General features: G+C 36.9%; 2 protein-coding genes across 7 annotated transcripts in view; both read left to right on the top strand.

Annotated features, from left to right (window-relative positions):
- The window catches only part of exoc6b (exocyst complex component 6B), a 68,114-nt gene extending 62,591 nt beyond the window's left edge, over positions 1 to 5,523 (top strand). For 4 of the 6 annotated variants that reach the window (XM_028473973.1, XM_028473971.1, XM_028473977.1 and 1 more), the window contains 3 exons: positions 2,669 to 2,781; positions 3,961 to 3,972; positions 5,231 to 5,523. In XM_028473973.1, coding sequence (XP_028329774.1) covers positions 2,669 to 2,781; positions 3,961 to 3,972; positions 5,231 to 5,357 — 252 coding nt within the window. In that variant the 3' untranslated portion in view covers positions 5,358 to 5,523. The remainder of the gene's footprint in view (positions 1 to 2,668; positions 2,782 to 3,960; positions 3,973 to 5,230) is intronic. The other 2 variants (XM_028473975.1, XM_028473972.1) reach the window with 1 other exon arrangement.
- A 7,152-nt stretch (positions 5,524 to 12,675) lies between these two features.
- The window catches only part of LOC114480763 (cytochrome P450 26B1-like), a 19,131-nt gene continuing 3,965 nt past the window's right edge, over positions 12,676 to 27,841 (top strand). The window contains exons 1-2 of the mRNA XM_028475184.1: positions 12,676 to 13,292; positions 26,878 to 27,102. Coding sequence (XP_028330985.1) covers positions 13,089 to 13,292; positions 26,878 to 27,102 — 429 coding nt within the window. The 5' untranslated portion in view covers positions 12,676 to 13,088. The remainder of the gene's footprint in view (positions 13,293 to 26,877; positions 27,103 to 27,841) is intronic.

The following is a 27,841-nucleotide window of genomic DNA, read 5'->3' as shown; positions in this document are numbered from 1 at the left end:
GATTGGTCAGATCTATCGTTCAATGATTGGTCAAATCTATCGTTCAATGATTGGTCAGATCTATCGTTCAATGATTGGTCAGATCTATCGTTCAATGATTGGTCAGATCTATCGTTCAATGATTGGTCAGATCTATCGTTCAACGATTGGTCAGATCTATCGTTCAACGATTGGTCAGATCTATCGTTCAACGATTGGTCAGATCTATCGTTCAACGATTGGTCAGATCTATCGTTCAACGATTGGTCAGATCTATCGTTCAATGATGGTCAGATCTATCGTTCAATGATTGGTCAGATCTATCGTTCAATGATGGTCAGATCTATCGTTCAATGATTGGTCAAATCTATCGTTCAATGATTGGTCAAATCTACCGTTCAATGATTGGTCAGATCTATCGTTCAATGATTGGTCAGATCTATCGTTCAATGATTGGTCAGATCTATCGTTCAATGATGGTCAGATCTATCGTTCAATGATTGGTCAGATCTATCGTTCATAGATTGGTCAGATCTATCGTTCATAGATTGGTCAGATCTATCGTTCATAGATTGGTCACATCTATCGTTCATAGATTGTTGATTTATTCCTGGGTCTCAGAACGAAGTCATGGAAATTTGGTAAAATATTTTGGAAAAGTTTTGGAAAATCATTGTGAAAAAAAGTGTGGGAATCCTGTTTATTATTTAAATTAAAATGAAGCAGAAATCTCTCACATTTGTTTTTGGGACAAAATCACATATTTTGAGAATAAAGTCATATTTGTATTAGATTAAAGTTGTATTTTTAATAGATTAAAGTCATAATTTTATTAGGTCAGAGTTGTAATATTTCTAAAATAAAGTTTATTATCTCAAAATATTACGACTTTAATTTCATAAAATTCTGATTTTATTATTACACAACTTTATTCTTGAAATATCATTACTTTAATTTAGAGATTATAAGATTTAAATCTCATAAAGTTGAGATTTTGAGATACGACTTTATTCTTGAAATATTACAACTTTAATGTCAAAATATTATGACTTTAATCTCATACAATTACAATTTTGTCAAGTTACGACTTTATGCCAATAAAATGATGAAATATTAGGACTTAAATCTCGTAGTGTCTTTTGTTTTGTTTTAATGTATCCCTGATACGCCGTCATATAAATCATCTAAAGTATAAACACAAAATGAATAACAATAGTTTATTACTTTAACCATAATTAGCATTTTTGCTACGATTTTAGGATGTTTAATAGCAGTTAAAACCATTTAAAAAAGGAGAGAGATATTATAATGATAATAATATTGATACATATTTACCAAAACCTCATTTTAGGTCACATGATGTATTCCTCCATGAGTTAAGAAAAGGTTAAGAATACTTAAATATGATGTCCCATATTTTATAGTTAATAATATCAGTTGATGTAAATAATGGATGAAAAATAAAAACACTTATTTAATTATTAAAAATCTGATTTATTTTCATGAATAAAGAACATTTTCTTTAACGTGTTTTCACTAAATCAATGAAAAAAAGGTGTTTATACTTAATAAAGTGTGTGCGTGCGCGTGTGACACAGATGTGACCCCGGCTGTGTTTTATGTAACGTACCTGTTTATGTTTGTTTGTACGGGAGCTTCCGAGGGTCAAACGTGGGGCGATCGAGGGTGAACCTGAGGACAGAGAGAGAGAGAGAGAGAGAGCAGCTGGAAACATGTGGGGGCTACTTCCTGTTTTTAGGAATCACTGCATGGGATTAGGAAAAGTCAGGGAGAGGTCACGACCTTTCAACTCTACACCAAAACAACAGAAGAAGAGACACTTTACACACACACACACACACACATATATATAAACATTTTTTTATCTAAGATGTAAAAAAAAAAATCTAATTTCTAATAATAAAAAAGTATATAACTACTTTGAATTTAAAATATAAATGTATAATTATTTTTAAAAAAGCTTATATAACTACATTACATTTAAAAAAACAAATATTTAATTTCTAATTATTTAAAAAAAAATGTATATAAGTACTTTAAAAACATTTTTAAAATAGTGTCAAATTTCTAATTATAAAAATAATTAACTTATTTTAAATCAATTAAAAAATCTACAAATTAATAACACCTTTTAATTAGTGAATTATTGTTTAAAAATTAAAGGATTTGTAATTTGTCCTTTTTTTACATTTAAAAATAAATGTCTAATTTCTAATCATAAAACAAGTTGTATAACTACTTTTACATTTTTTTTATACATGTATATATTTTATAACTACTTTAAATAAAAAAGTAAATGTGTATAATTTCTAATCATAAAAAACTGATATGAGTGCTTTAAAAAAAAATTCAAATGTCTTACATTTTTAAATTTTTCCTCTTTTTACATTTAAAATAAATGACTTTCTATTTATTAAATTTGTATATTACTACATTAAATTGAAAAATATAAATGTGTAATTTATAATTGCGAAAAACGTATATAACTACTTTAAATTAAAAAAAAAAAAATGTCTCAAATTTATAATTATTAAAAATAAAAAATAAATAAATAACTACATTAAAATATCAACCAATAAATAAAATGCTTTTTAATTTGTGAATTATTGTTTAAAAATGAAAGGATTTGTAATTTTTCCTTTTTGTGTGTGTGCACGCGTGTCTACAGCTACTGGACCTGTTCACTCAGTGGGACTGGTCGTCTTATTTGGCCGACTATGGAAAACCAACGTGTAAATATCTGAGAGTGAATCCTCACGCTGCCCTAGCTCTGCTGGAGAAGTAAGTTATTATTATTATTATTATGTAGCTATTTATTTTTGTTATTGTTAATAATCTATCATTTTTTCTTGGTTATTTTTATTGTTATTTTTTGTGAGTTTTGTTTTGATTAATATTTTTGTTTTTGTAAAAAAAAATTTACATTGTCATTTTCTGTTTTTAATATTATCATTTTATAATAATTATTGTTTTCTGTTATATTTATTTATTGTGATTTTAAATATTTTCATGGTAAACTGCATTTGTTTTATTCATTATTGAAAGTAAAAATGAGATTTTAGCACAAATCTACTTTTTACATTTTTTTCCTTCAAAGTTGAACAAACCAGGTGAAAATTATAAATAAATATTATGTATTCGTTAATTCACTAAAGACAGACTCAACAGAAAGGTAAAACTTACAATAAATTATCATTAAAATTTGTGTAATGTTTTTAAATGAATGATTTCATTGTAAATTTAATAGGAAACTATTTTTAAATTCCATCAAATGTTAAAATAAATTTTTATTCAATGAAACGTTTTCTGAAATAAACAGGAAACATAAAGTAATAGATTACTTTAAGGCTGCAACAATGAATCGATTAGATTGATTAAAATATACTTTTAAAAGTGAATTTAATGATTGATTTGACGCATCTTGGGATTTATGTTAATGACCGTGACACAGAGACGTTTCAGAGTGTTCGTCTACGCACGAGTGTGTGTGTGCACGCACCATGAGTGTTTGTGGGTGCGCTTGCACCGCGAGTGTTAGTGTGTGTGCACACCGCGAGTGATTGTGTGCGCGCGCACCGCGAGTGTTAGTGTGCGCGCGCACCGCGTGTGTTAGTGTGCGCGCGCACCGCGAGTGTTAGTGTGCGCAGAGTGTTTGTGTGTGGGCGCACGAGTTATTGTGCGTTATTGTGTGTGCGTGCACAAGTGTTAGTGTGCGCACAACTGATTGTGTCTGCGTGTGCCAGTGTTTGTGTGACCTGCTTGCGCGAGCGTTTGTTTGTGCGTGAGACACTTTTATTTGGGTTTAATCAGCTTAAACAGGGTTTAAATGTGTTTTATCGGTTATAAATTATAAACAGTTTATCTATAAATCTATTATGAAAAGAATTGTTGCTATGAAGGGAGAACATGCAAACTGCACAGGAACGTTTTCAAAACAGAGACTCTTTGTGTTTCTCACAGATTGTTCAAACCGTGAGTATGTGTGTGTGTGCGTGTTTGCATGTGTGTGTGTTTTAAAGGCTTGTTTTCAGATGTGTGTGTGTGTGTGTGCTTTAAATGCTTGTTTCAGACTGTGTGTGTGTGTGTGTGTGTGTGTGTGTGTGTGTGTGTGTGTGTGTGTGTGTGTGGTGTGTGTGTGTGTGTGTGTGGTGTGTGTGTGTGTGTGTGTGTGTGTGTGTGTGTGTGTGTGTGTGTGTGTGTGTGTGCGCTTTAAATGCTTGTTTTCAGACTGAAATGTGTGTGTGTTTCTGTAACTGAGCGTTCCTCTCTTAATCTCCCACTAATTGTTTTCAGGTAACACACAAATTGTGCTGGAGTTGTGCGTCACTGATAGTCCTGGTTGTTACTTTAGTGTGACATTGTGTTACTTTGTGTAACGTTGTGTCATTATTTTTGTGTTTTTTTTGTTATTTTGTGTAACGTTGTGTTAGTATTGTGTTGTTACTTTTGTGTGACGTGTTACTTTTGTGTGACGTGTTACTTTTGTATGTCATTGTGTAACTTTGGTGCTTCGGTGTCTTACTTTTTGTTACTTTGGTGTGACATTGTGTTACTTTTGTGTGACATTGTGTTACTTTTGTGTGTTGTGATACTTTTGTGTAATGTTACTTTTGTGTGTTGTGATACTTTTGTGTCATGTTACTTTTGTGTCAAGTGACATTGTGTTACTTTTGTGTTGTGTGACATTGTGTTACTTTTGTGTATTCTGTGACTTTGTGTAACGTTGTTACTTTTGTGTGACATTGTGTTGTTTTGCAACATTGTGTAATGTATGTTGTGTAACATTGTGTGTTGTTGTGTAACATTGTGTGTCATTGTGTAACATTGTGTTTCGTGTAACCTGTGCCGTTGTGTAACGTTGTCATGTAACGTGTGTCGTGTAACGTTGTGTGTCGTGTAACGTGTCGTGTAACGTTGTGTGCCGTTGTTACTTTTGTGTATCGTTGTTTAACGTGTTACTTTGTGTAACGTTACTTTTGTGTGACATTGTTACTTTTGTGAAATGTTGTGTTGTTTTGTAACGTTGTGTGTCGTGTAACGTTGTGTCGTGTAATGTTGTGTTGTTGTGTAATGTTGTGTCACTGTGTAACATTCTGTCATTGTGTAACGTTGTGTAACATTGTGTGTCATTGTGTAACGTTGTGTAATGTTTTGTTGTGTAACGTGTAACATTGTGTGTCATTGTGTGTAACGTTGTGTAACGATGTGTGTCATTGTGCGTCTTTTTCAGAATGAGGGAAACCAGCCGTAAAAACGTCGTCTTCGCTCAGTTCAGGAAAAGCGACCGAGATCGACACAAGCTGATTGACACGGTCATCAAGCAGCTACGCAACCTCATCGCTCAGCACACCTCCTAGGCTCCACCCCCAGGCTTAAGCTCCGCCCATCCCAGCACAAACGGAGTCTGAGTAATTCCCACTAATCCTACTGACTTCACCTTCACTTCCTTTTTTTTTCTTCTGTCAGAATGAACATTTGATTTCAAAGTAAACTCTTCAAAATAAAAGAAACATTTTCACGCCATTGTTTACGTTTACAAACATCGTACGGAATTGCGGAACTTTTTCTGTCCTGATGATTTTGGAAACACTTGCATTTCATTTTTGACAAACCTTCTATGCAACGCGTTTTTGTCGTGCGACAAACAAAACCGCGCGGTTGTTTGTTTACGTTACGAAAGTTTTTTTCACAATTTTTTTTTTTTTACACACTTTCTAAAATTTATTGACGCTTTTTCCACCGCGGAACCGAATGTCGGTCATCAAGCACTGAAGTCCAGATGTGTTACTGCGATGCGTAACGCACGTCTTCTACAGGAGGAATTCTGGCCCAATGTGGCAACCCTTTTCTTCCAACACTTAATAAGGCAGCAACTCTACAGTTCTGGCAACCGCACTTTCACAACGTGAGCAAATGGATGTGCAATTGTTCTGGTCTGATCTGGCAACTAGTGCTCCAACCTGGCAACCAATTAGAAAAACATTTTTTCTTTTACACCAGGTTTTTTTTTTATATCTATTAGGGATGTAACGATTAATCGTAAGGCAGTTAAAAATCGATTCATTGGTATCATGGTTTACATCGATGCTGTGAAAATTGAATCGCAGTACATTTTTAACCAGCAGAGGGCGCTGTCCAGAGGCGTAGGCAGCGGGCGGAATCTGCTAATACTTTTTTTCTGGCTGCCTTCTACTCTTAAACATGTTCATAAATGATTCCTTACCTCTTTGGCACTGAAAGAATATTGTAATATTATGTGAATATCTGTAAGTCACGTTTTTCTATTAGCTCTGTCTGCTAGCATAGCATCTCTTCTTCACTGCAAGAATTTCTGCATGCCAACCGACCACTGGGTTTCCAGCGCCCTCTGCTGGTCCAAACTAATATCTGACGCAAATACAGTGAAGTGACTGTTTGGGTTTTTTTTTTAAGTCCAATTGTTCAGGCACAAAATACATTTTCTGTTGCACTTTTAAAAAGAAAAATAACTATTATGCAGTTTTGCATTGTTTACTATAGAACCAGAATTTATGTATTTCATTCAAGATTTATTTTTTAGTTAAATTGCATTGTTTTGAATAGTTTATCAAGGGATTCTTTTGACAAAGAAATATAAAAGGAAAATAGTACAGTGTTTTCCCAAAAAAAATAAAGGAATATTTTTCAGTCATTTATGTACAGCCCTATTTTGTAAAATAAATCATGAGAATCGTATCGTGAATCGAATCGTATCGGGAGTTGAGTGAATCGTTACATCCCTAATATCTATACAGAAAAAGATGAATTTGTCCTCAACATGGCAACTTTTTCCTTGGAACCTGAATATTTGAAATTAAGGAAACATTTCAGATCTGGCAACCATAGTTTCACAATGTAAGCGAATGGAGATGTGACTGTTGTTGTCTGATCTGGCAACTAGAGCTCCAACCTGGCAACCCATGATAAAAACAATATTTTTTTTCTCCACAAGCTTTTTTTTCTAGTCCAGAAAAAGGAGGAATTTTGCCCCAACATGGCAACTTCAAACCTAAACATTTCAAATTGTGGAAACACTTCAGGTCTGGCAACCATGGTTTCACACTGTGAATGAATGGAGAAGCAGTGGTCGGATCTCCAACCTGGCAACCCAAGTGTAGAAAAATGCCAAATTAAAATAAAAAAAGTTTACAAAGTAAAACCTTTTTGTCTTCCTATGCGCGTTGCCAAGTTGGGTTCAGCCAAAGCACAATGACACATTGCATGAGGATTTTTATTCCAATGTGGCAACTCGTATCTTTCAAACTGCAATTGCTCTAAAGGATGGAAACGTTGGATCTGGCAACAACACTTTCACCGCAACTGTGTTCTAAAGAGGAAAGAAGTAGTGATCTAGCAATGTTCCAACCTGGCAACCTGTGCAATAAAAAAGCCATTGTTTTCTTGAATTTAAAATTAAGTAAAAAAAAAAAAAAGGTTTGTTCTTCCGTGAGTTTGTTGCCAATTTGTGTTAAACACACTGTTGTTATTTTGTATGTGTGTAGTTTTTTTTTTTTGTGTGTATTTTAAAGGGATTTAAAGGGTCATTTGTGCCTTTGTTGTATTTTCGTACGTTCGTCTTCATGCCAAGCCCAAGTCCACTCCAACCTGGCAACCTGTACTCACGAAACGCTGTTTATCACATTTGGAATTGTTGTTTAAAGTAAAAAAAATCACATTTTTTTGTCTTCCGTAAACGCGTTGCCAGGTTGGTTTAAAGGGCACACTGCGTTTGTGTTGTTTTTGTGGGATTTAAAGGGATGTTTATTGCGTTTCACTGAGCGTCGCGCGGCTGTACCTTCGTTGCCGTCCTTCACGCCGTCACGTTTGGGTGCTTTTATTTTGTAAAGTATTAAAACCACTAACAAACTAAATCACGTGCTAACCACAAGTTTGATGAGAAACCGATGAAATAAAAAACTATTGAAAGAAGAAAAGTCTGACGTTTTATTTTATTTCTCCATGACGCACATTTTAAAAGAAACTATTTTATCAAAAAAAAATTAGTTTTGTTCTGAAAATCAAATCAATTTGACAACATTTTCCATTTCTATTCACTGTTTGTGTAAAAGAACAACGAAAACAACACGTTTTATTGAATAAGTTGTAAAACTTTTAATTTGAAGATATTTTCAATTAAATGTTTTATTTTGAAAGGCTTTTTTTTCTTTTCTTTTTGTTTTAAATGAATTTCAAGTGAAAGAAAAAAACAGTTTTAACTTGTTTTATTAAATATTTCCACATCTTTCGTTTCTTAAATAAAAATTACTTTTTGGTTTTTGACTTTTAAAAAAAGTATTTTTCATCTTTTTAAATGTTTTAACACACGCACCAAACACACACATTAAACACACACACACACACACACACACGCACGCACACACCAAACACACACAGAAGCCTGATGAAGACAGATTAGACAGCACACACTCCTCAGGGTCAGAGGTTGTGTGTGTGTGTGTGTGTGTGTGTGTGTGTGTGTGTGTGTGTGTGTGTGTGTGTGTGTGTGTGTGTGTGTGTGTGTGTGTGTGTGTGTGTGTGTGTGTGTGTGTGTGTGTGTGTGTGTGTGTGTGTGTGTGTGTGTGTGTGTGTGTGTGTGTGTGTGTGTGTGTGTGTGTGTGTCCTGATGTTTCCTTTAGTTTGTCTTTAATGAATATTTAATGAATCAGATTATTGTGATTTTCAGGAAGGAAAATGCTGAACTTTAATGTAAACCACGTGTCAAACTTGAGGCCCGGAAGCCAAATCTGGCCCTTTAGTTCATCAAATGCATCCCACAGAATAAAGTAACAATAACAGAGAAAATACTGTATAAATCAATGTGTGAATTAATCATTCATAATGGTTGACGGTTTTAATCAACGATGTTGAAAAAACAAATTTTTTTCCAAAATCCTAAATTATATTAATATTTTCATGACAAAAGTGTCTTGTTGAGTTCCAGCAGGAACTGAAATGTGTCACATTGATTGATTGTTACGGCCTTTACATTATGCAACTTTTTTATGCATGTTTAACTTTTTTTCCCACACATTTGACATACTTTACTTTTTATTTGACATACTTTACATTTTTATTTCACATGCTTTGTTTTTATTTTACACACTTTACATTTTATATTTTACATGACTTGTTTTCATTTGACTTTACTTTTTATTTAACATGTTTCAATTTTTCTTTATGTACTGTACTTTAGTATTTTTATGCATATTAAAGTTTTTACACTTCATTTTTTCTTCAAGTGTTTTTACATATTTTACATAAATGTTTAATTTACATCTCACATGCTTCTTTCATAGTTACCTTTATATTTTACAAACTTCACATATTGCACTTTACTTATTTTTCAGTTTTACTTTACATTTTTGTTGATTTTACATTTTTTACTTATTTTAGATTGTTTTTTAACAAGCTGTTTTTATTTTACAAACTATTTCTTTTACATACTTTATTTTTATTTGCATACTTTACTAATTTTACATTCTTTACTTTTTGTTTAACAAACTACATGGTTTACATACTTTAATTTTTTATTTAAATACTTCACTTTTTTGTATGCTTTTTTATTTTACAAACTAATTTTTTGTACTTTATTTTACAAACCTTACTTATTTTACATAATTTAAATATTTCATTTTAAATGCTTTGTTTAAATTTTACAGACTTTATAGTTTGTTTAACATACTTACCTTTTATTTTACAAACTTTACCTTTTAACATACTTTACATATTATTTAGAGGTGGAAGCGCAAAGTTATAATAACAATCATAATGTTGGAATGTAGTCGTTTTGTGTTTTTATCGTGTTGTGATAAACATTAACGTAAACACTGAGTCATTAGTTGTAACGATGACCAGATGAAACGATGCACCAACAGGTAATCTGATTACATATCGTAGATTACTGTGTGTGTGTGTGTGTGTGTGTGTACTTCCTGTTCCCTCTAAGCCTCTAAAGCTAAACGCCTGGACTGTGAAAGGCTGCCATCGGGTCAAAGGAAACACACACACACACACGGGCCGACAGTGTGTGTGTGTGTGTGTTTAGTTAGTGTTAAAAGCTTAAACGTACACGGCTGAGGAATGTAAAGATAAGACATTAGTGCACACACACACACACACACACACACTGTGTTAATGTGCTCCCACAGACTTTCCATCACTGACCTAAAAAACGCGGTTACACAAAAGGTCACGACCTAACGTTACACGCACACACTTAGTTTTTATTGTTTATTATTAATATTAATGTATTATATTAATGTAGTTTTTCATTTTTATAAGTTTTTAAACCTTTTATATACTTTTCATTCATAGTTTTATTTGTGTGATTGTGTTTGTGTGTGTATGTGTGAGGATAACACACACACACAATCACACACGCTGGACTAAGTGTGTCCTGTAGGCGGCGGTGTTGAGCCACAGATTGAGAACCAAAAATACACAAAATAAAACATAACAAAGGCAAAAAAATGTTTTTTTTCTTTTTTTTAAAAAAATGAAATGACTGACTGAGGACCTAAGGGAAGACACCCAGAGCTTTGATTCAGCAGAAATAAAAAGCAACGTTAAAAAAAGGACAAAAAGAAAGAATTAGGTAAAAAGAAAAAAACTAAAGTTTTAGTAAAATATTAAACAAATGCAAAAAGAATCAAATGGTATTATTAATAATATGAGATAGACCTAGACACAATAAAATAAATATAAATAAGGATTTATAAATGATAACAGGGTTAAATATATTTAAAGTGTATCATAATAATTATTAATTTCAACATTCATTAACTGTTATTAACAAAACTACATTTTAAGTGAGGAAATCATTAAAATTTGAATTAAAATGATTTTAACATAAGTTAAATACAATAGATTTTAAAAGTATTATATATAAATACATAAATGATTTTATGTGGAAAAGGCTTAATTGTTGTTTTTAAAGTTCTAAAACAATAACAGTTTAATTATTTCCAGTTGTTTCTTTTGATCCTTAAAGTTAAAAATCCACAGATTAAATTAATTGTTTTTTTTAAGGATTTCTTCACAGAAGAAGAAACAAAATGCTGATTCAGCGTTTTTTTCTTCTTCCAAACATTTTTCAAAGTGACTTTATTTCATTTGCTTTAACTTTGTCTCGTTTTTTGTTTGTTTTTTAGAACAGTTTTAAATGTTACAGAGGGACAGAGATCGTCCCATTCTAGTGATTCCCAGGAGGAAAAATGCTGGCCAAGATCTCCTGATAGGCTTTTACTTTGAAGGGTGTTAATCGATTTCACTTCATCTTTTTTACAAAGTCAACATTTTTAATTCCAACGCGAAGACCATTGATGACGTTAATAAATAATAAAAGAATCACACAAAAAATAGGAATTCAGTTTGTTGTTGATTTTCTTTAAGAAAATTAGTCAATTTTACTCATTTTGCACAAAATAATGTGATATTTTGTCAAAAAATACCAAAGATAAAACCTTGTGACGTTTCTCTACTGCATTTTTTTACATCCTCGTCCATTTTTTCCCCCCAAATAATTACATTTTTTTTAGATTTAAATATTTTTATAATTAAATTAAAGTTTGTTTTGTCATAATTTTACCATAAAACTCAATTTTTAAGTCGGTTCACTTTTCCGTCACACTGTAAAATCCAACCAAATTGAATTTATTCAATTAACCTGATGTTGAGTTTGGTCCCAATCTGTTGGATTTGTTTTATATTCGGTAACGTCTCATCTAGACAGCATGGGTCAAATGTACCGTATATTTTTAATATATTTTTACACCATTTTATGCACAAATCTTGGATCAATGCATCAAACTGCAGGAAATTTAATGTCATTTAGTAATTAATAAATGAATAATTATAAAATGTGAACGCAGTCAATGATAAACAGTTTGAACCTAAAACGTGAACGTGAAAATTTCAGCAACAAATAATTCAACACAGAACACATTGAGTTTTTACTTTAAAAAAAAAAAATTGACTTTGAGGGAGCACAGTATTAGATAAAAGTGTTAACACATCATTATTTTATTTATTTGTTAATTTTTACGTCTTTTAAGTTATTAATTTTTTTTAGGATTTATTTGTGTATTATTTGTTTTATTTTGAATTTTTATTTCATTTATTTATTTTCTAGTGTGTTTTATTGTCATTTAGCAAACAAACTTTATTTTGAACTTATTTTTTTACATTTTATTTAATCAGAAAAGTCCGACATTATTATAAATATAATTTTTTTATTTATTTTTTGCACATTGACACTTTATATATTTGACATTATTTTAATTCTTCTCTCTCAAAAACTCAACTTTTTATCTGATTTGTTAAAGTGTAAGAATAAAAAATATCTCCTTCAAAATGATTCTTAACAAAATAACTTTGTTTTCCTTTCAGATTAAAGTGTGATTTATAGATGATTTTTGGAGTTTCCGATGAAGCTAAACGTCACTATTAAAGGGTTAAAGCGACTTTTACGCACGGAGTGATGCGTAAAGGCTCCTGAGCCTTTGTGCGTGTGCGTGTGTGTGCATGTGGGGGTTCAGGAGCTGAAGGAGGTGGAGCACAGGGAGGGGGTGGGTGAGGGGGGGGGGGGGGGGGGGGGTGAGCCTCGCGCTGCTATATAAACACGCTTTTTGCCTCTGGACTCATGCACACACACTATTTTACGCGCGCGCACCAACAGAAAAAGAAGAAGGAGGAGGACGAGGCTCGTGCAGAATAAAGTTCCCCACACCATCACCCGCTCCTGAACGCACCACCACCGGCTCCTGAACGCACCACCACCGGCTCCATCACCGGGACGTCCTGGAGATCTGTAGCCGTTCCTGAGGCTCCACAGCCCGGCTTCACCTCCTCCTCCGCCCCGCTGAGCGCACCCCGACCCTCACCATGAGAACCTCCGCACACAGCTGCTCCTCTGCGGCTGCGCAGTGACGACCCACGGACTCACCTGAACGCGCTCCATTCATTGCGCGGCGCGTCCTCCGCGCGCCTTTACGCACAGACCCAGCTGTGCGCGCAGCGGGAGTTTCCAGCTGTGCGCGCTCCATACACGCGCCATCAGCTCCTCCATCACCATGCTGTTCGACAGCTTCGACCTGGTGTCTGCGCTGGCCACGCTGGCCGCGTGCGTGGTGTCCGTGGCGCTGTTGCTCGCCGTGTCCCAGCAGCTGTGGCAGCTCCGCTGGACCGCGACCCGCGACAAGAGCTGCAAACTGCCCATGCCCCGGGGCTCCATGGGCTTCCCCTTCATAGGAGAGACGTGCCACTGGCTGCTGCAGGTACGTGCGCGACACATGCACGGTGATTGTGCACATTCTAAACCAGGGGTTCTCAACTGCAGGTCTCACCCTGGGACCCACGTTTGGCCTGAGTCATCAACTTTTTACAATTCAACCAAATTTAGTTAAAAAACATCTGTTTAAAACACACACACATATATAAGTATTTTATTCATTTTTGGCTAGCTATCCGCGACCCACTTTCGGACCCGACCCACCAGTTGAGAATTGCTGCTTTACACTTTAGAAAAAAAAGACTTTTAAATGTCCAATATTTTCCCTTTGATGATGATGATGATGATGATGATGATGGTTTGACTAAAGTTTGACTTTGTGTTAGTAAATCACATCAACATGTGCACGCGCACGGAGACGCACGCTCATATTTATCATTTAATATCAGGAAAAATGTTTTTGTATCGTGAATATTTGATGATGATGATGATGATGATGATGGGCAGCGGAGACTCGGTGCGCGTGTGTGTATGTGCGTGGGCAGGTTAAAAGGTTAAATCGGGGCTAAAGTCTGAGGTCAACACCAACTTTCACTTTCTGCAAAATCAAATGATTACATCATTGATCTTCAGTGTGACGTCATAACGCGGTGAAAAGATCAGAAGAAGAAAACAAATCGGATTAAAAGTGTTAATTCCTCCTAATCTGATTTTAAATGTTGGTGTTTCATTAAATGAGTTAAACTAAGGGAAAGTTTTCAGTCACTTTAAAAACGACTCTTTTTTTGTGATTTTTGTTGTATTGATTAATAAAAGTATTGATTATTGTCAATAACTTTCATGTTAATGACGTAAATGGATGAAAGTTATTAAAAAAATAGATGATTGAGTTTTTAATGTTACGTAACAAAGAAAAACTAATAAGATTATTAATTTAAAATGGACCAAACGGATGTGAATGGTGAGAACTTGCTTTTATTATTTATATTAATGATGTAATGACGTCATCATCAAAGGTCAGCGGGAAGCAAAACGTGAGTTTGAGGAGAAAAAGTGAGTTTTCCCGTTATTTTTTTCCTGTGAAATCCTGATGTTTGTGACGTCACTGTGGCTCCTTTATTCTGATCAATGAGTCTGTCATCAATCTGACCTTCAACTTCAAAGGATCAGTTTCACCGATTATTGATCCGTGAAATGTGCGCAATCAGCAAAAAAACAAAGAAACACCAGATTCACCATCGATGGAAACTTCTGCAGAGAATCCAATAACGTGCGCGTAAGTAATTAGCTGTGCGTGCACGAGCGCGTGTGTGTGCACGCGCGCTCGTATGTGAATGTAGTTGCTTTAAAATGGTAAATAAATCCTCCTCGGAATAAAAACAAATGTTTCTTTGGGGAAACCAAACCAAACCTCCTCCGCTGTGGCGCGTGCGTGCGTGTGTGCGTGTGGAGGCACGTCGGCCGCGTGCGGACCAAGAACCTCTCGGTTTACATCTGACACACACCGCGCGCGAGAGACGCGTTCCCGGAATGTAACCGAGGGACCGCCGCCAAGTTTATACTGTGCGTGCGTGTGTGCGTGCGTGTGGGGGTTTCTCCCTCAGATGGAGGAGGAGGAGGCATTAAAGAGCTTTCCACACTTGTGAGGACCACGTGGGTCTGCAGCTTATCTACACGAGCTAATGGAGCCGACGCGCCTCATAAATCACACGCACGCGCGCGGACACACGAGACAGGCTTCTAGTTACAGATATAGATTATACTTATAGTGCGATATTATATTATATATTGTGTACATATATATATATATGATAGATGTTGGCAATCTTTTTTTTTTTTTGCTGATAAGTTGAAACTTTTGGACACTTTTTATTTTCTGATATTTACTGATACCGATATACACACACACAACTTTTAATGTCAAGTCTCTTCCACAAATTAATAAACACTCAACTTATGGAAAAGTTCTAAAAAAAAAATAAATCTTTTTTTCATTTAAAATTTCTGATTTTGACGGAGAAAAAAAGAGACAAAACGTGCGTTAACAAACATCGTCCGTGTCTTTACAAATCTCGCCTTTCAGTGATTTTATTTGAACTCAAATCAACGAACCTGCATCACGTGAACAAAAAGTCCATCAAACAAACAGCTAACCAGTGTTGTGCTAGTTACCGTTACTAGTTACTTCATTAACAAAGTAACTCAGTTACTATTATAATTACTTACACCAAAAAGTAATGCGTTACTGGAAAAAGTAACTTTTGAGTTACTTAGAATTAAAGAATGTATAATTTATTTTGGGTCATTTGTGTCCATACAGCTTCATATTAGTGCTGTAATAATATAATAATCCACTGTTAATCAACTGCTATAAAACAACCATTAATGATGTGCATATAAAGCACAAAACAGCTGCTCCAAAATTACAACAGTAGTTTTTCAGCCTTAACACAGTAATGTAAAGTAAGCTGTGCATATTCCAGGTGCACATTCTGCTGTTGAAAATGCTTATGAAAATAAATGTGGAAAAACTCACTGCATTTTTCTCAGCTACACAATGCTAAACATATCAGGCTAACACGCTGCTGTTAGCAGTGACTCAGCAGTAGCGACAGGCTGCATATTTACAACAACATACCGTGCAATAGTTTGGCTGATCTGTCTCTGGATAACAGTCACAGTCCATTAAAATCCAGTCGCAGCGTTAGCTTAGCTTCACTGATGCATCTTTTGGAGACAATAATAATACATGTATTTCCACTCTGAGAAGCTCGTCCTGTTCTCGCATTGACTCGTCATGATTGGCGCACGTGATGTAAACAGAAACACGCTGACAATGCTTCTTCTACTGTTTTAATGTGGTTGGCACGGCATCCCGCAAAAATATGTAGCGCCACTGTAAACAGGAAGTACACTGCAGCTAGCAAAGTAACGGACAAACGCACCATATTGTAACAGTAACAGCATTATTTCTTTAGAAAAATATTGCGTTACAGTACTAGTTACTGTAAAAAGTAACATTGGAGCTAACACATGCTAACAGTAGCGTGTTCACCTCCAGTACACTGGGGGGCAGTAAATTCCCCTTTAATGTGTCAGTGAATGAACATTTAATACCATTAGTAGCTCTTTAATCACATCATATTGTCATTTATCAGACAAGTTAACGCCAAATCTGAGCCTTTGTTATGCTAATTAATAAGCTAATCAAAGCAAATCGAAGCTAATCAGCTCTACACATGAAGAAGACTCTCGAGGTCTGAGGTTAAATGACTTTGAGTTAAACTTCAAGTCCAGATAAAGTGACTGTTGTGAACATTTTTTAGAGTTAAAAACTTCTACAGGAAGTTTAAAAAAAAAAGAGGAGGAGCGACTGTTAGCTGCTGTTAGCGACTGTTAGCTGCTGTTAGCGACTGTTAGCTGCGGAGGTGTCAAAGCCACTGCTCACTTTAGTTTTCCTTTTAGTCAACCACAAACATTAACAGTTAAAAACGAAATAAAATGTAATTAATTGAAATTAAAAAGTTTAAAATGTAGAATTACAAAAATAGAAAATACAATAATTTTTTTTTTTTGTCGTTACATCGAGCTTGTAATCAACATCAATAAACATCTGAAAAATGTTTTATCAACAAACATTGGAATTTTTTTCTCGTTTCGCCAAAAAAAAAAAAAAGCGATAAACACATAAGTATTTCAAAGTGTGGGAGAAAAAGGAGTTTGTCGTCATGATTTCTGAAAACTTTGAAATACAGGTACAAAAATGCCTTTTGTCTGAACGCACACACGCATACGTGCACGTACGTACACACGCTCACGCACAGTGTAGGTTTTCCTCGACGGCGCCGCAGCAGCAGCTCATTTTCCTCATTTTCCTCATTTTCTCCAAAGCCACTCGTGGTCGTCGCTGCCAAAGTCTGTCTGCTCTCGTTAAAGAGCTCGAGCTCAGCGACGAGACGCTGCCAAGCAGGAGCTACAACACACACACACACACACACACACACACTTCTCAACGTAAGGAGAAATAACCACCAAGTAGGAAAACTGATCCAGTGACTGAAGTCTGGATTTGTCTCTGAATTGTTTGCGTTTGACGCTCTTTAACGTCTCGTTTCTTTCTTACAAAATCATTCTAACGGTACTTTGGATTTTCCCCGTGTGTTTTTCATCAATTTGGTTTTTTTTTGGTCGTATTTTTTGTGTTTTTTTGTGTCATTTTGGTCTTTATTATATTCAATATGTGTCATTTTGTGTGTTTTTAGTCTTTATCGTTGTCAATACGCGTCTCTTTGTTGTTTTCTGGTCCTTTTTTGTTTCTTTTGGTCTCATTTTGTGTGTTTTTGTTCTTTATTGTGTTCAATGTTTGTTGTTTTGTATCTGTTTGTCTCTTTTGATCTTTATTGTTGGCAAATCGTGTCTTTTGAGTTTTTTTGTGTGTCACAAAAGACACAAAATAACAAAATTACAAACATTTAATACAATAAAGACCCAAATGACACCAAAAAACAACAATATAAGACTAAAAAACCCCAAAGAGACACAAATATACAACTTTAAAGATCAAAAGACACAAAATAAGACAAAAAAAACTTAATACAAAGAAATTGACAACAATAAAGAACAAAAAACAGAAAATGTGGGAGAAATAAAGACAAAATGCATCTAATGTTCCCTAAAATATATAAAATCATTTTTCAAATCTTTTAAACTGTTATAAATAAAGTGCAATGACGATAAAATTCAAACTCACATAAACGTTTAGTTCAAACCTCTGAAGTTTGCACAGATTCCACATTTAACCCCTCGAGTTCCAAACAATCAAATATATTAAACATGATCAACACGTGGTACGGGGGCCACATGTGGCCCTTGGTCTAATTTTGTGCGTCCCCTCAAAGTAAACGCACAAACTGACTCTATAAACACACAAAATAACCACAGACGCACAACGTGGAGCGAAAGGTTGTCGGCTGCCTTATGTTTACGTCCCGGTCACTGAATGTGACTGGGACCAGTTTGAGCACGACACCAGGTTCTGAAAGAAGGAAATAAAGAACAACTGATGTGTTCGTCCATCAAAACTCATCACTTTGTGTCTTTTGGTCTTTCTTGTGTGATTTTCTGTCTGGTGTTTTTGGTCCATTTTTTGGTATTTATTGTATTATATTTGTGTCATTTTGTGTGTTCTTCATCTTTGTTGTTTCTTGTGGTTTTATTATGTGCTTTCCCCCTCATTTTGTGTCATTTTGGTCTTTTTTGTCATCAATTTATCATTTTATGTTTAGGGTATTTTTGTTCTAATTTGTGTCATTTGAGTCTTTATTGTATTAAATGTGTTTGTCGTTTTGTGTTGTTTCGGTCTTTATTGTTTTCAAGTTGTTTCTCTTTGGTATGTTTTGGTCTTTGGTCACATTCTATGATAGTGTGTAATCAGAGGTGTTCGGTTGTATCGTGGGAAAATAATCTTTACTCTGGTTGTGGGTCTGGAGTGCGTACAGGTGGTGTCCAGTGGGGGCAGTGGTGAGCACTCTATTATTATTATTGTTATTGTTATTCTACTGTTAACGCTACAGTTAGAGATGGTGTTCAGATTCAGTTGGTAAGCGTGCTAACTGGTGACTGAGTTCCTTTCATTGTTCCTCCCGTGCACAGATTAGCACTCGCTGGCCGCCCCCCCGTTCACCCCGAGCACATGCCCACTGCCAAGTGTGTGTGTGTGTGTGTGTGTGTGGGCTTTTATTTTGAAAGCAACAGATGCTTTATTTATTTATTTACCTACAACACTCACTCAGTGTGTTTTTGATCTTTACTTTTGCTCATTTGTGTCTCTTTGGGATTTTTTGTGTTTTTTAGCTTCTTTTTTAAATCAAATTTTGTTATTTTCTGTCTCAAGTGTTTTTTGGTCCAATTTGTGTCATTTTGTGTGTTTTTTGTCTTCATTGTGTCTCTTTGTTGTTTTCTGGTAATTTTTTGGCTCTTTTGGTGATATTTTGTGTTTATCTCCACCTTATTGCTGTTCATTTGTTAATGTTTTGGTCGACCATGGCTCAGGTGGTAAAGGGGCCGTCCTCTGATTGAGAGGTTGTGGGTTTGATCCCAGTCTATACCAGTCTACGTGTCAAAATGTCCTTGGGCAAGACACTGAATCCCAAGTTGCTCCCAGTGGTTGACCAGTGTCTTACATGGCAGCTCTGTCCATTGGTGTGTGAATGAGTTGATATGACCTTTGTCTGTGAAAGGTGCTAATTAAAAATAAACATTACTTCGTTTTTTTTTCCGTCTTACTTTGTTTCCTTTTTTATCTAATTTTGTGTCATTTTTGTCTAGTGTTTCTTGGTCTTATTTGTGTATTTTTGGTCTTTATTCTATTGAATTTGTGAATTACTGGACAAACACACGAGTATCCGATTAAAAAAAAACTCTTTTCCAGGGTTCCACGTACCACGGGTTGGGATCCAATCCTCGGTAGGTGAATGTTCAGCACAAACACGTGTGTGAGAGCTTGTGTGTGTGTGTGTGTGTGTGAGAGGGTATTAGTGGGGTCCTGGGGTTAGTGCTTAGAGAGTTTTGAACAACCATAATCTCCCGTTCTATAATGTGTCGGGTCAGGGGCCAAACCCCTCCCCCCCATCCCCCGTTAATCCCTTCTTTTCCCATCCCTCTCTTTCTCTCTCCCTCTCTCTCGCTCGCCCCTCCGTGCGTCTCCGTGTGTCTCTGTGATGTGGTGGCGTGACCGCAAAGGGACGGCGTTCATTGTGGATCAAACCATTGAGACGCACACAATCACACACACACACACACACACACACACACACACACACACACACACACACACACACACACTGGTATCTCTGGCACCGGCTGAATGATTGACAGATGAAAGGAACGGAGGAATTCCCTCACAGCCTTTGACCTCCTTTTCTTGCTCCTTTCAGCGTCTCCTTGGACTTGGATTTGAAGTTTAAAGACGAACTTTTCTTCCTCTTTTCTTTCACGTTTCCGCCCCTGATTTCTCCTCCTCTAAAATCTAAATTCCTCCCCCGTCAGTGCAAAACGATGGGACTCAAAGGTTCCTCAGGAACTCTTGGTGGAACTGAAGCTGGAAACGTTCTCCTTTTGGCTAGAAGGTCATGGGTTTGAGGGTCAGTCCCTGGTCTTTCTGAAAACCACATACGAAAGAAAAGACAAGGTTCTTTCCAGTGTTTTCTAAAGGTTCCTTTAGAACTTCTGCAGGAACCGAAGCTGGAAGCGTTCCTTTTTGATGAGAAGGTCATGGGTTTGAGGGTTACACGTGTCTTTGGAATTTTGCGTCTATTTCTATCCTATTTTGTGTCTTTTTTTGTCTCCAGTGTTTTTTGGTGTAATTTGTGTCATTCTGGTCTTTATTGAATGAATTTTGCATCTCTTTCTGTGTTTTTTCTCTTTGTTGTTGTCAGTTTGTCTCTGTTGTTTTTGGGCCTTTTTTGTTTCTTTCGATCTTATTTTGTGGGTTTTTTTACCCTCATTTTGTGTTATTTTGTGATATTTTATGTTATTGTTGCCAGTTTGTTTGTCTTTAGTATGTTTTGGTCTTAAGTTGTATTTGTTTGTGTCTTTTGATCTTTATTATTGTCGACTAATGTCTCTGGTATCTTGTCTCTTTTTGCCGGAAACGTTCCCTTTGGGTTAGAAGGTCATGGGTTCAAAATTTAACAGGTTTAACTCAATGGGGTTTCACTCTTTGTTTAAGGTTCCTCAGTGGAACTAAAGATTGCAATGTTCTCTTTAGGTTAGAAGGTCATGAGTTTGAGAGTCAGTTCCTGGTCTTTTTAAAGCCCACATTCCAAAGAAAAGAACGTTCTTTCCAGTGTTTTCTAAAAGTTATTTCTGAACATCTTGAGGAACCGAAGCTAGAAATGTTCCCTTTAGGTTAGAAGGTCATGGGTTTGAGGGTTGCACATGTCTTTCTGAAGCCGATATTCCAAAGAAAAGATAACATTCTTTAGATGCTTTCCAATGTAGTTTTAGTTTTTTCTAAAAGTTCCTTCAGAACGTCTTGAGGAGCTGAAGCTGGAAATGTTCTCTTTTGGGTTAGAAACTCATGTTTGAGGGTCAGTTCCTGGTCTTTCTAAAGCCCACATTCCAAAGTAAAGACAACTTTTTTTTTTAGATGTTTTCAAATGTAGTTTTAGTTTATTCTAAAGGTTCTTTCAGAACTTCTGGAGGAACCAAAGCTGGAAACATTCCCTTTGGATTAGGTCATGAATTCAAAGTTTAACAGGTTTAACAGTACTCGATGGGGTTTAACTCTTTGTTTAAGGTCCCTCAGGAACTTTTGGTAGAACTTAGAATTGCATTGTTCTCTTTCGGTGAGAAGATCATGGGTTCCAGGGTCACCCCCTAGTTTTTCTGAAGCCCACATTCCAAATAAAAGACAGGGTTTTTAACATTGTTTCCTAAAGGTTCCGAAAAGCATCAAAAGGACGTTGTCTTTATTTGGAATGTGGGCTTCAGAAAGACCAGGGGGTGACTCTCAAACCCATGACCTTCTCACCAAAAGGGAACAATACCAGCTTCAGTTCCTCTAGAAAGAACCTTTTCTGAAAAAACGAGAACTACGTCCGAAATGGGTTTAAGGGTTACACGCTTTACATCTGAATTCAAGGTTTAACTCGATGGGGTTTCTCTTTTCTTTGAGGTTCCTCAGGAACTCTTGCTAGAACTAAAGATCACAATGTTCTCTTTGGGTTAGAAGGTCATGGGTTTGAGGGTTTGAATTCAAGGTTGAACTGGTTTAACTTGATGGGGTTTAACTTTTTGTTTAAGGTTCAGATCAGCAAGTTTTTGGATCTGTGAACTTTTCTCTTTCGGTAGAACCAAAAAACTCCAAAAAACTACCAAAGTTCTCTGAGTCTGTGGCCTCAGGCTCATGGTTTCTGCTTCACAATCCCTCGGAGTGTGTGTGTGTGTGTGTGTCGATCTGAGTAAACATAATTAGCCATGTTTTTTTGTCTTGCCCTAATAAAAGACTCATTTGTTGGACATTTCCACTGCGCTACAAAGACGACATTTATAAGCGCGGCTCCAGGTTCGCCCTCAGGCCAACCCCAACAGAACAGACGGGGTATATTTAGCCCCGTGTGTGTAAGTGTGTGTGTGTGTGTGTGTGTGGGGGGGGGGACCAGAGAAGTAACTCACACTTGTGTGCAGGAAAAGGAGCTTCTTGCCTGATCCATAGACTCTAAAGTCTGTGGAATCAAACCTGCCGTCCCTAAAAGCCCGTAAAACTCCAGGTGAAGGGATGAAAAGTAAATGAAGCTAAAAAATAAAACTGTGGTTCGTTTCAGACTGTTTTCTCGTTTTTTCGGGGGCTTGTCCTGGACCTGAGTCTTTTTAGGACACGTGTGTGGATATTTTTTGTTCTGGTTGATCAAATTGTTATAAAACGAGGTGTTGATGGAAAGAGGAGGAAAAAAAGGAGTTTCTTGCCTGATCCTGGATCCACATGCACGGACTCTGATTCGTCTGAAACCTGCCATCCCTAAAAATCCAATTTATCCTGAGACTTTTCTTGAATAAATGGAGAACATGCAACAACACTGTGTGTTCCATGTAAAGGGGAAGATATGAAAAGTAAATGAAGCTGAAAAATTTCTGTTTTCTTATTCAAACACGGGGGCTTGTCCTGGTCCTGAGTCGGTTTAGGACACGTGGTGAATTATCTGGCTCTAGTTGATTAAATTGGAAAAATTTGGTGTTGATGAAAAAGGAGGAGCTTGGTGTTATGAATCTGAGCTTTAAGTGAACGCTACATATTTGCAGTGAGATGTGGGCGGAGTTTGAGTGGCTAGAGTTTAAAACTGACACTGGAAACATTCTCTTTTATTTAGAAGGGTCAAATGAAAGGAACCAAAGCTGGAAACGTTACATTTTGGTTAGAAGGTCAAGGGTTCGAGGGTCACTCCCTGGTCTTTCCACATACAGCCACATTGTCGGGGGCTTGTCCTGGTCCGAGTATGTTTAGAACACACATGGTGATATTTCGGGCTCTGGTGGTCAAATTAGACAAATGAGGTGTTGATGGAAAGAGGAGGAGCTTGTGAACAGTGTTGGATGCTGCCTGTGTTTGCAGTGAGATGTGGGCGGAGCTTGTATGCCTATATTCTAAATGTCAACCTGCTGATCAAACATGTCCGTCGTGTTTCTTACGCTCGTACAAAGAGAAGCCGGCGTGGCTCTTTTTTCCACATGTCTGACTGCTATGCATTACCCAGCATGCACTTGGCCCACTCACGGGGGGAAACACGTCTCCTCTGAGAGAGGTTTTAAAGCTGCGGTCATTAGTCACAACGTCGTTAAGGTTCTCAGCTCACGGCCCAGTTTGTGGCCTCTCGGCTCGCCAGTAAAACCAGCCATCATGTTGTGTGTGTGTGTGTGTGTGTGTGTGTGTTGGGCTCCTGTGTGGCGTCATTACATCACAACTTTCCATAGTCCTTCCATTTGTGTGTGTGCGCGTGCGTGTGTGTGTGCGTGCCCTCACCTTTAAAGCCAAATGCCATCCACACCACACCCCTCTCGCTCTCTCTCACACACACACACACACACACACATACACTTTAGTGGTGTGCGCGTCACATTTTTCCGTCGTCTCACTCACAGTTTGACAGATGAAACCCGTCATTACCCCGAGAAGAAAGACCACGCACACGCGCCTGTGCGTGAAAATAACGTAGAAATGGAAAGATGAAGAAAAAAATATGCTCAGAAATTGCCGACGCGCTACACACACGTACGCACACGCACACACGTACGCTAAGAAAAATACACAATCTGATGCTGTATCTTGGAGTGTGAAAGGAGGCCTTGTCTGACTGCCTGAGGAACTCCCTTTGTGTGTGTGTGTGTGTGTGTGTGTGTGTGTGTGTGTGTGTGTGTTCAGTGTGTATTAGTGTGTGTTCAGTGTGTGTTCAGTGTGTGTTAGTGTGTGTGTGTGTGTGTGTGTGTGTGTGTGTGTGTGTGTAGTCATGCCAGGCAGACATACTAAACCACTCGACATCCATGTGGCAGCAAAATGTAGCTTGGAAAACAACCCGACTCTAACACACACACACACACACACACCCTGAGGGCCCCAGAGGCCAGTGGTCGACCTGGTGTGTGTGTGTGTGTATAAAAAGAGGAAGTGTACAGGAGTTGTAAAAACAGTTCAGGTCAAATGTTTGCTCTCGAATGCGTAGTCGTGGAGACGTAGATGTGCAGTGGAGGTCGTCGAGTGGGCGGAGCTTCAGATAAAGAGCCTCTCACTGTAGGAACGCAATGTCAACATCAGAGCGACGTTCACACGTTACACGCAACGAGGACTACGGGGTGCCCGATGTTTTATAGACGACATTTGTTGGGTTCTTTATTTCTTGCTATGAACTTTATATTTTGTTAAGCGCATTGATATTACTTTGTTGTAAACTGCTCTATATAAATAAAGTTGAATTGAATATTTGGAACATTTAGCTAATTTGTTTTTTTTTCATTTCAGACAGAAAGTCATATAAATCATTTTTTATATCATTGTTAAAAATGGCTACACATGAAAAATAAATGTAAATGTTAAATTTAAATCTAAATTGAAATGTTAAATGTAAATGTAAAATCTAAAAGTTAAATTTAAATGTAAATGTAAAATCTAAAAGTTAAATTTAAATCTAAATGTTACATTTCAGTGTGTTACATTTAAATTTAAATCTAAATGTTACATTTCAGTGTGTTACATTTAAATTTAAATCTAAATGTTACTTTTAAATCTAAATGTTACTTTTAAATCTAAATATAAAATTAAAATCTAAATGTAAATCTTAAATCTAAATGTTAAATCTATATCTAAATGTTAAATGTAAATGTTGAATCTAAATGTAAATGTTAAATCGGTCACCTAGTGTAAAACTAAAATGTTTAGAAATTATTCAAAGTGGATAGGTCAGCGTCTGTCAATCATGAGGCTCCGCCTACACCACCGACTGCGGCTCAGTGAGTGAGAAGAGGGGAAGAGCTTGGTGACCGACTTTACAGTTACATTTAGATTTACCTTTAGATTTTACTTTTATCTTTAGATTTCTTTTTCATGTGTACATATGATATAAAACTGTGTGCGTGTGTGCGTTACAGTACTACATAGCTCTTTCCTCTGGAGTAAACTGGGGTCAAACCAGTTAGTGTTGTCACGGCAATTTGCAGTCGGGCCTCCGTGTGTTTGTTTGTTCTGTGTGTGTGCGTGTGTGTGTGTGTGTATTTAATATCCGTGTGTGTGTACTATGTGTGTGCGTGGCCCTCAGGCTGCTGTGTATTCCTTTTCCCGGCACCTTCACAGCTCTGTGGTCTCTCTGCTCTAACTCAGTCCAGGTCGGGTTTTCGGGGGGAGTATATTGGTGCTCGCACTGAGGGGGCGGAGCCAGAGAATTGTAATCAACCTTTAAGACTTTATGTAGTTCAACCAAGGGGATCAAATGTAATCAATGTAAATGTTTGACCTTTGACCTTTGGGATGATTTTGGCTCGTCTTTAGGATCCTATTACCCCCCAGACGACGGAAACGCCCATAATACCGAGCATGTGGGGGCGGACCCCTGAAGCCTAACCGCAGAGAGGAAGAAGCAGCTTTAATCTCACAGATCAAAGGCAGAGGGATGGCGTGGTTGTGTCAGCGCGGGAAAATCATGGAAAAACCCAACCATTAAAACCATCAAACTAAAGAGTAATTGTGTGACGTTAATCAGGAAAGATCAAAGGAAAATAAACAAATAGAAAATAAAATAAAACAAACAAATTAACTAAACAAACATAAATAGAAATAATTCAAGAACAAAAAATTCCAGATAAACGCCTTCTGATTGTAAAAACCGTGAAATGATGCTGCTAATGCTGATGCTCCTCTCCTCCATATCTTTTTCATGAAAAATGTTGTCAGTGTTTCTTCTTCAAACGTTTATTTCTTTTGCTAAAGCTAATCTCACTTCTCTCCTGACTGACTTCCTAATGCTAACACTCCCATTCTCTAAGGCTAACACTGACACGCTTCCTTTCTCTGTCTTTTTCTCAACTGTTATCTTGTTTTTTTACATCTTAATGCTAATGCTAATGCTCCTTTTCTCTTCATCCCTGACCATTCTCTAAGGCTAACACTAACGCACTTACTTTCTCTTTGTCTATTACTTGACTGATATCTGGTTTTCCACACAACTGATGCCAATGCTAACCCCTCTTCTCTTTTTGGCTTCCAAAACAAAGTTGTTGGCTAATGCTAATGTTCTGCCTCGTTTTTGTGTTTTTTCTAACTCAGCTATTGCTTTTCCCCCTTAATGTTAATGCTAATGTTCAACCTCTCTTCTCTTTGGTCATGAAAATAATTTTGGTTTCCAACACTAACAACTTGTTTGCTAATGCCAACGTTCCACCTTTTTTTTGTGTTCTTCCTAATTCAGGCCCCCCCCCCATACTAATGCTAATGCTCGGCCTCTCTTTTCTTTGGTCATGAAAATCAGTTGGGCTTCCAAAACTAATAACTTGTTTCCTAATGCTAATGTTTCACCTAATTTTTGTGTCTTTTTTTTCTTCCTAATGCTAATGCTAATGCTGGTCCTCTCCTCTCTCTCGTTTTCCAGGGTTCCAGTTTCCACGCATCCCGGCGGAGGAAGTACGGTAACGTGTTTAAAACCCACCTCCTGGGCCGGCCCCTGGTGCGTGTGACGGGAGCGGAGAACGTGCGTAAGGTTCTGATGGGCGAGCACACGCTGGTGACGGTGGATTGGCCCCAGAGCACGTCAGCACTGCTGGGTCCAAACTCACTGGCCAATAGCATCGGAGACGTGCACCGTAAGAGGAGGAAGGTCAGTTAGCATACTACTTTATACTGGATTATACTGCTAGTTTATACTGGTTTATACTGCTACTTTATACTGGTTTATACTGGTTTATACTGCTAGTTTATACTGGTTTATACTGGTGTATACTGCTACTTTTTACTGGTTTATACTGGTTTGTACTAGTTTAAACCAGTTTATCCTGGTTAATACTGGTGTATACTGCTACTTTATTTTGGTTTATACTGGTTGTTACTAATTTATACTAGTTTATACCCGTTTATACTGATTAATACTGGTGTATACTGCTACTTTATTTTGGTTTATACTGGTTCATACTAGTTTATACTGCTTTTTACTAATTTATACTGGTTTATACTGGTTTGTACTAGTTCATACTGGTTTATTTTGGTTTATACTGGTTCATACTAATGTAAAATGGTAAATGGACTAGATTTCTATAGAGCTTTATCACCACTGAAACAGTCCCAAAGCGCTTTACATATCAGCTCATTCACCCAATCACTCTCACATTCACACACCAGTGGGACAGGACTGACATGCAAGGCTCTAGTCGACCACTGGGAGCAACTTAGGGTTCAGTGTCTTCCCCAAGGACACTTCAACTCATAGTCAGGTACTGGGATCGAACCCCCAACCTCTCGATCAAAAGACAACCCTCCACCACCTGAGCCACGGTCGCCCCGTATACTGGTTTATACTAGTTTATACTGGTTTATACTACTTTATACTGGTTTATACTAGT

This window comes from Gouania willdenowi, chromosome 18 (assembly GCF_900634775.1).
Source record: "Gouania willdenowi chromosome 18, fGouWil2.1, whole genome shotgun sequence".
Taxonomy (NCBI): domain Eukaryota; kingdom Metazoa; phylum Chordata; class Actinopteri; order Blenniiformes; family Gobiesocidae; genus Gouania; species Gouania willdenowi.
The sequence above is the reverse complement of the archived record's forward strand: the minus strand, read 5'-3'. Positions and strand labels throughout refer to the sequence as shown.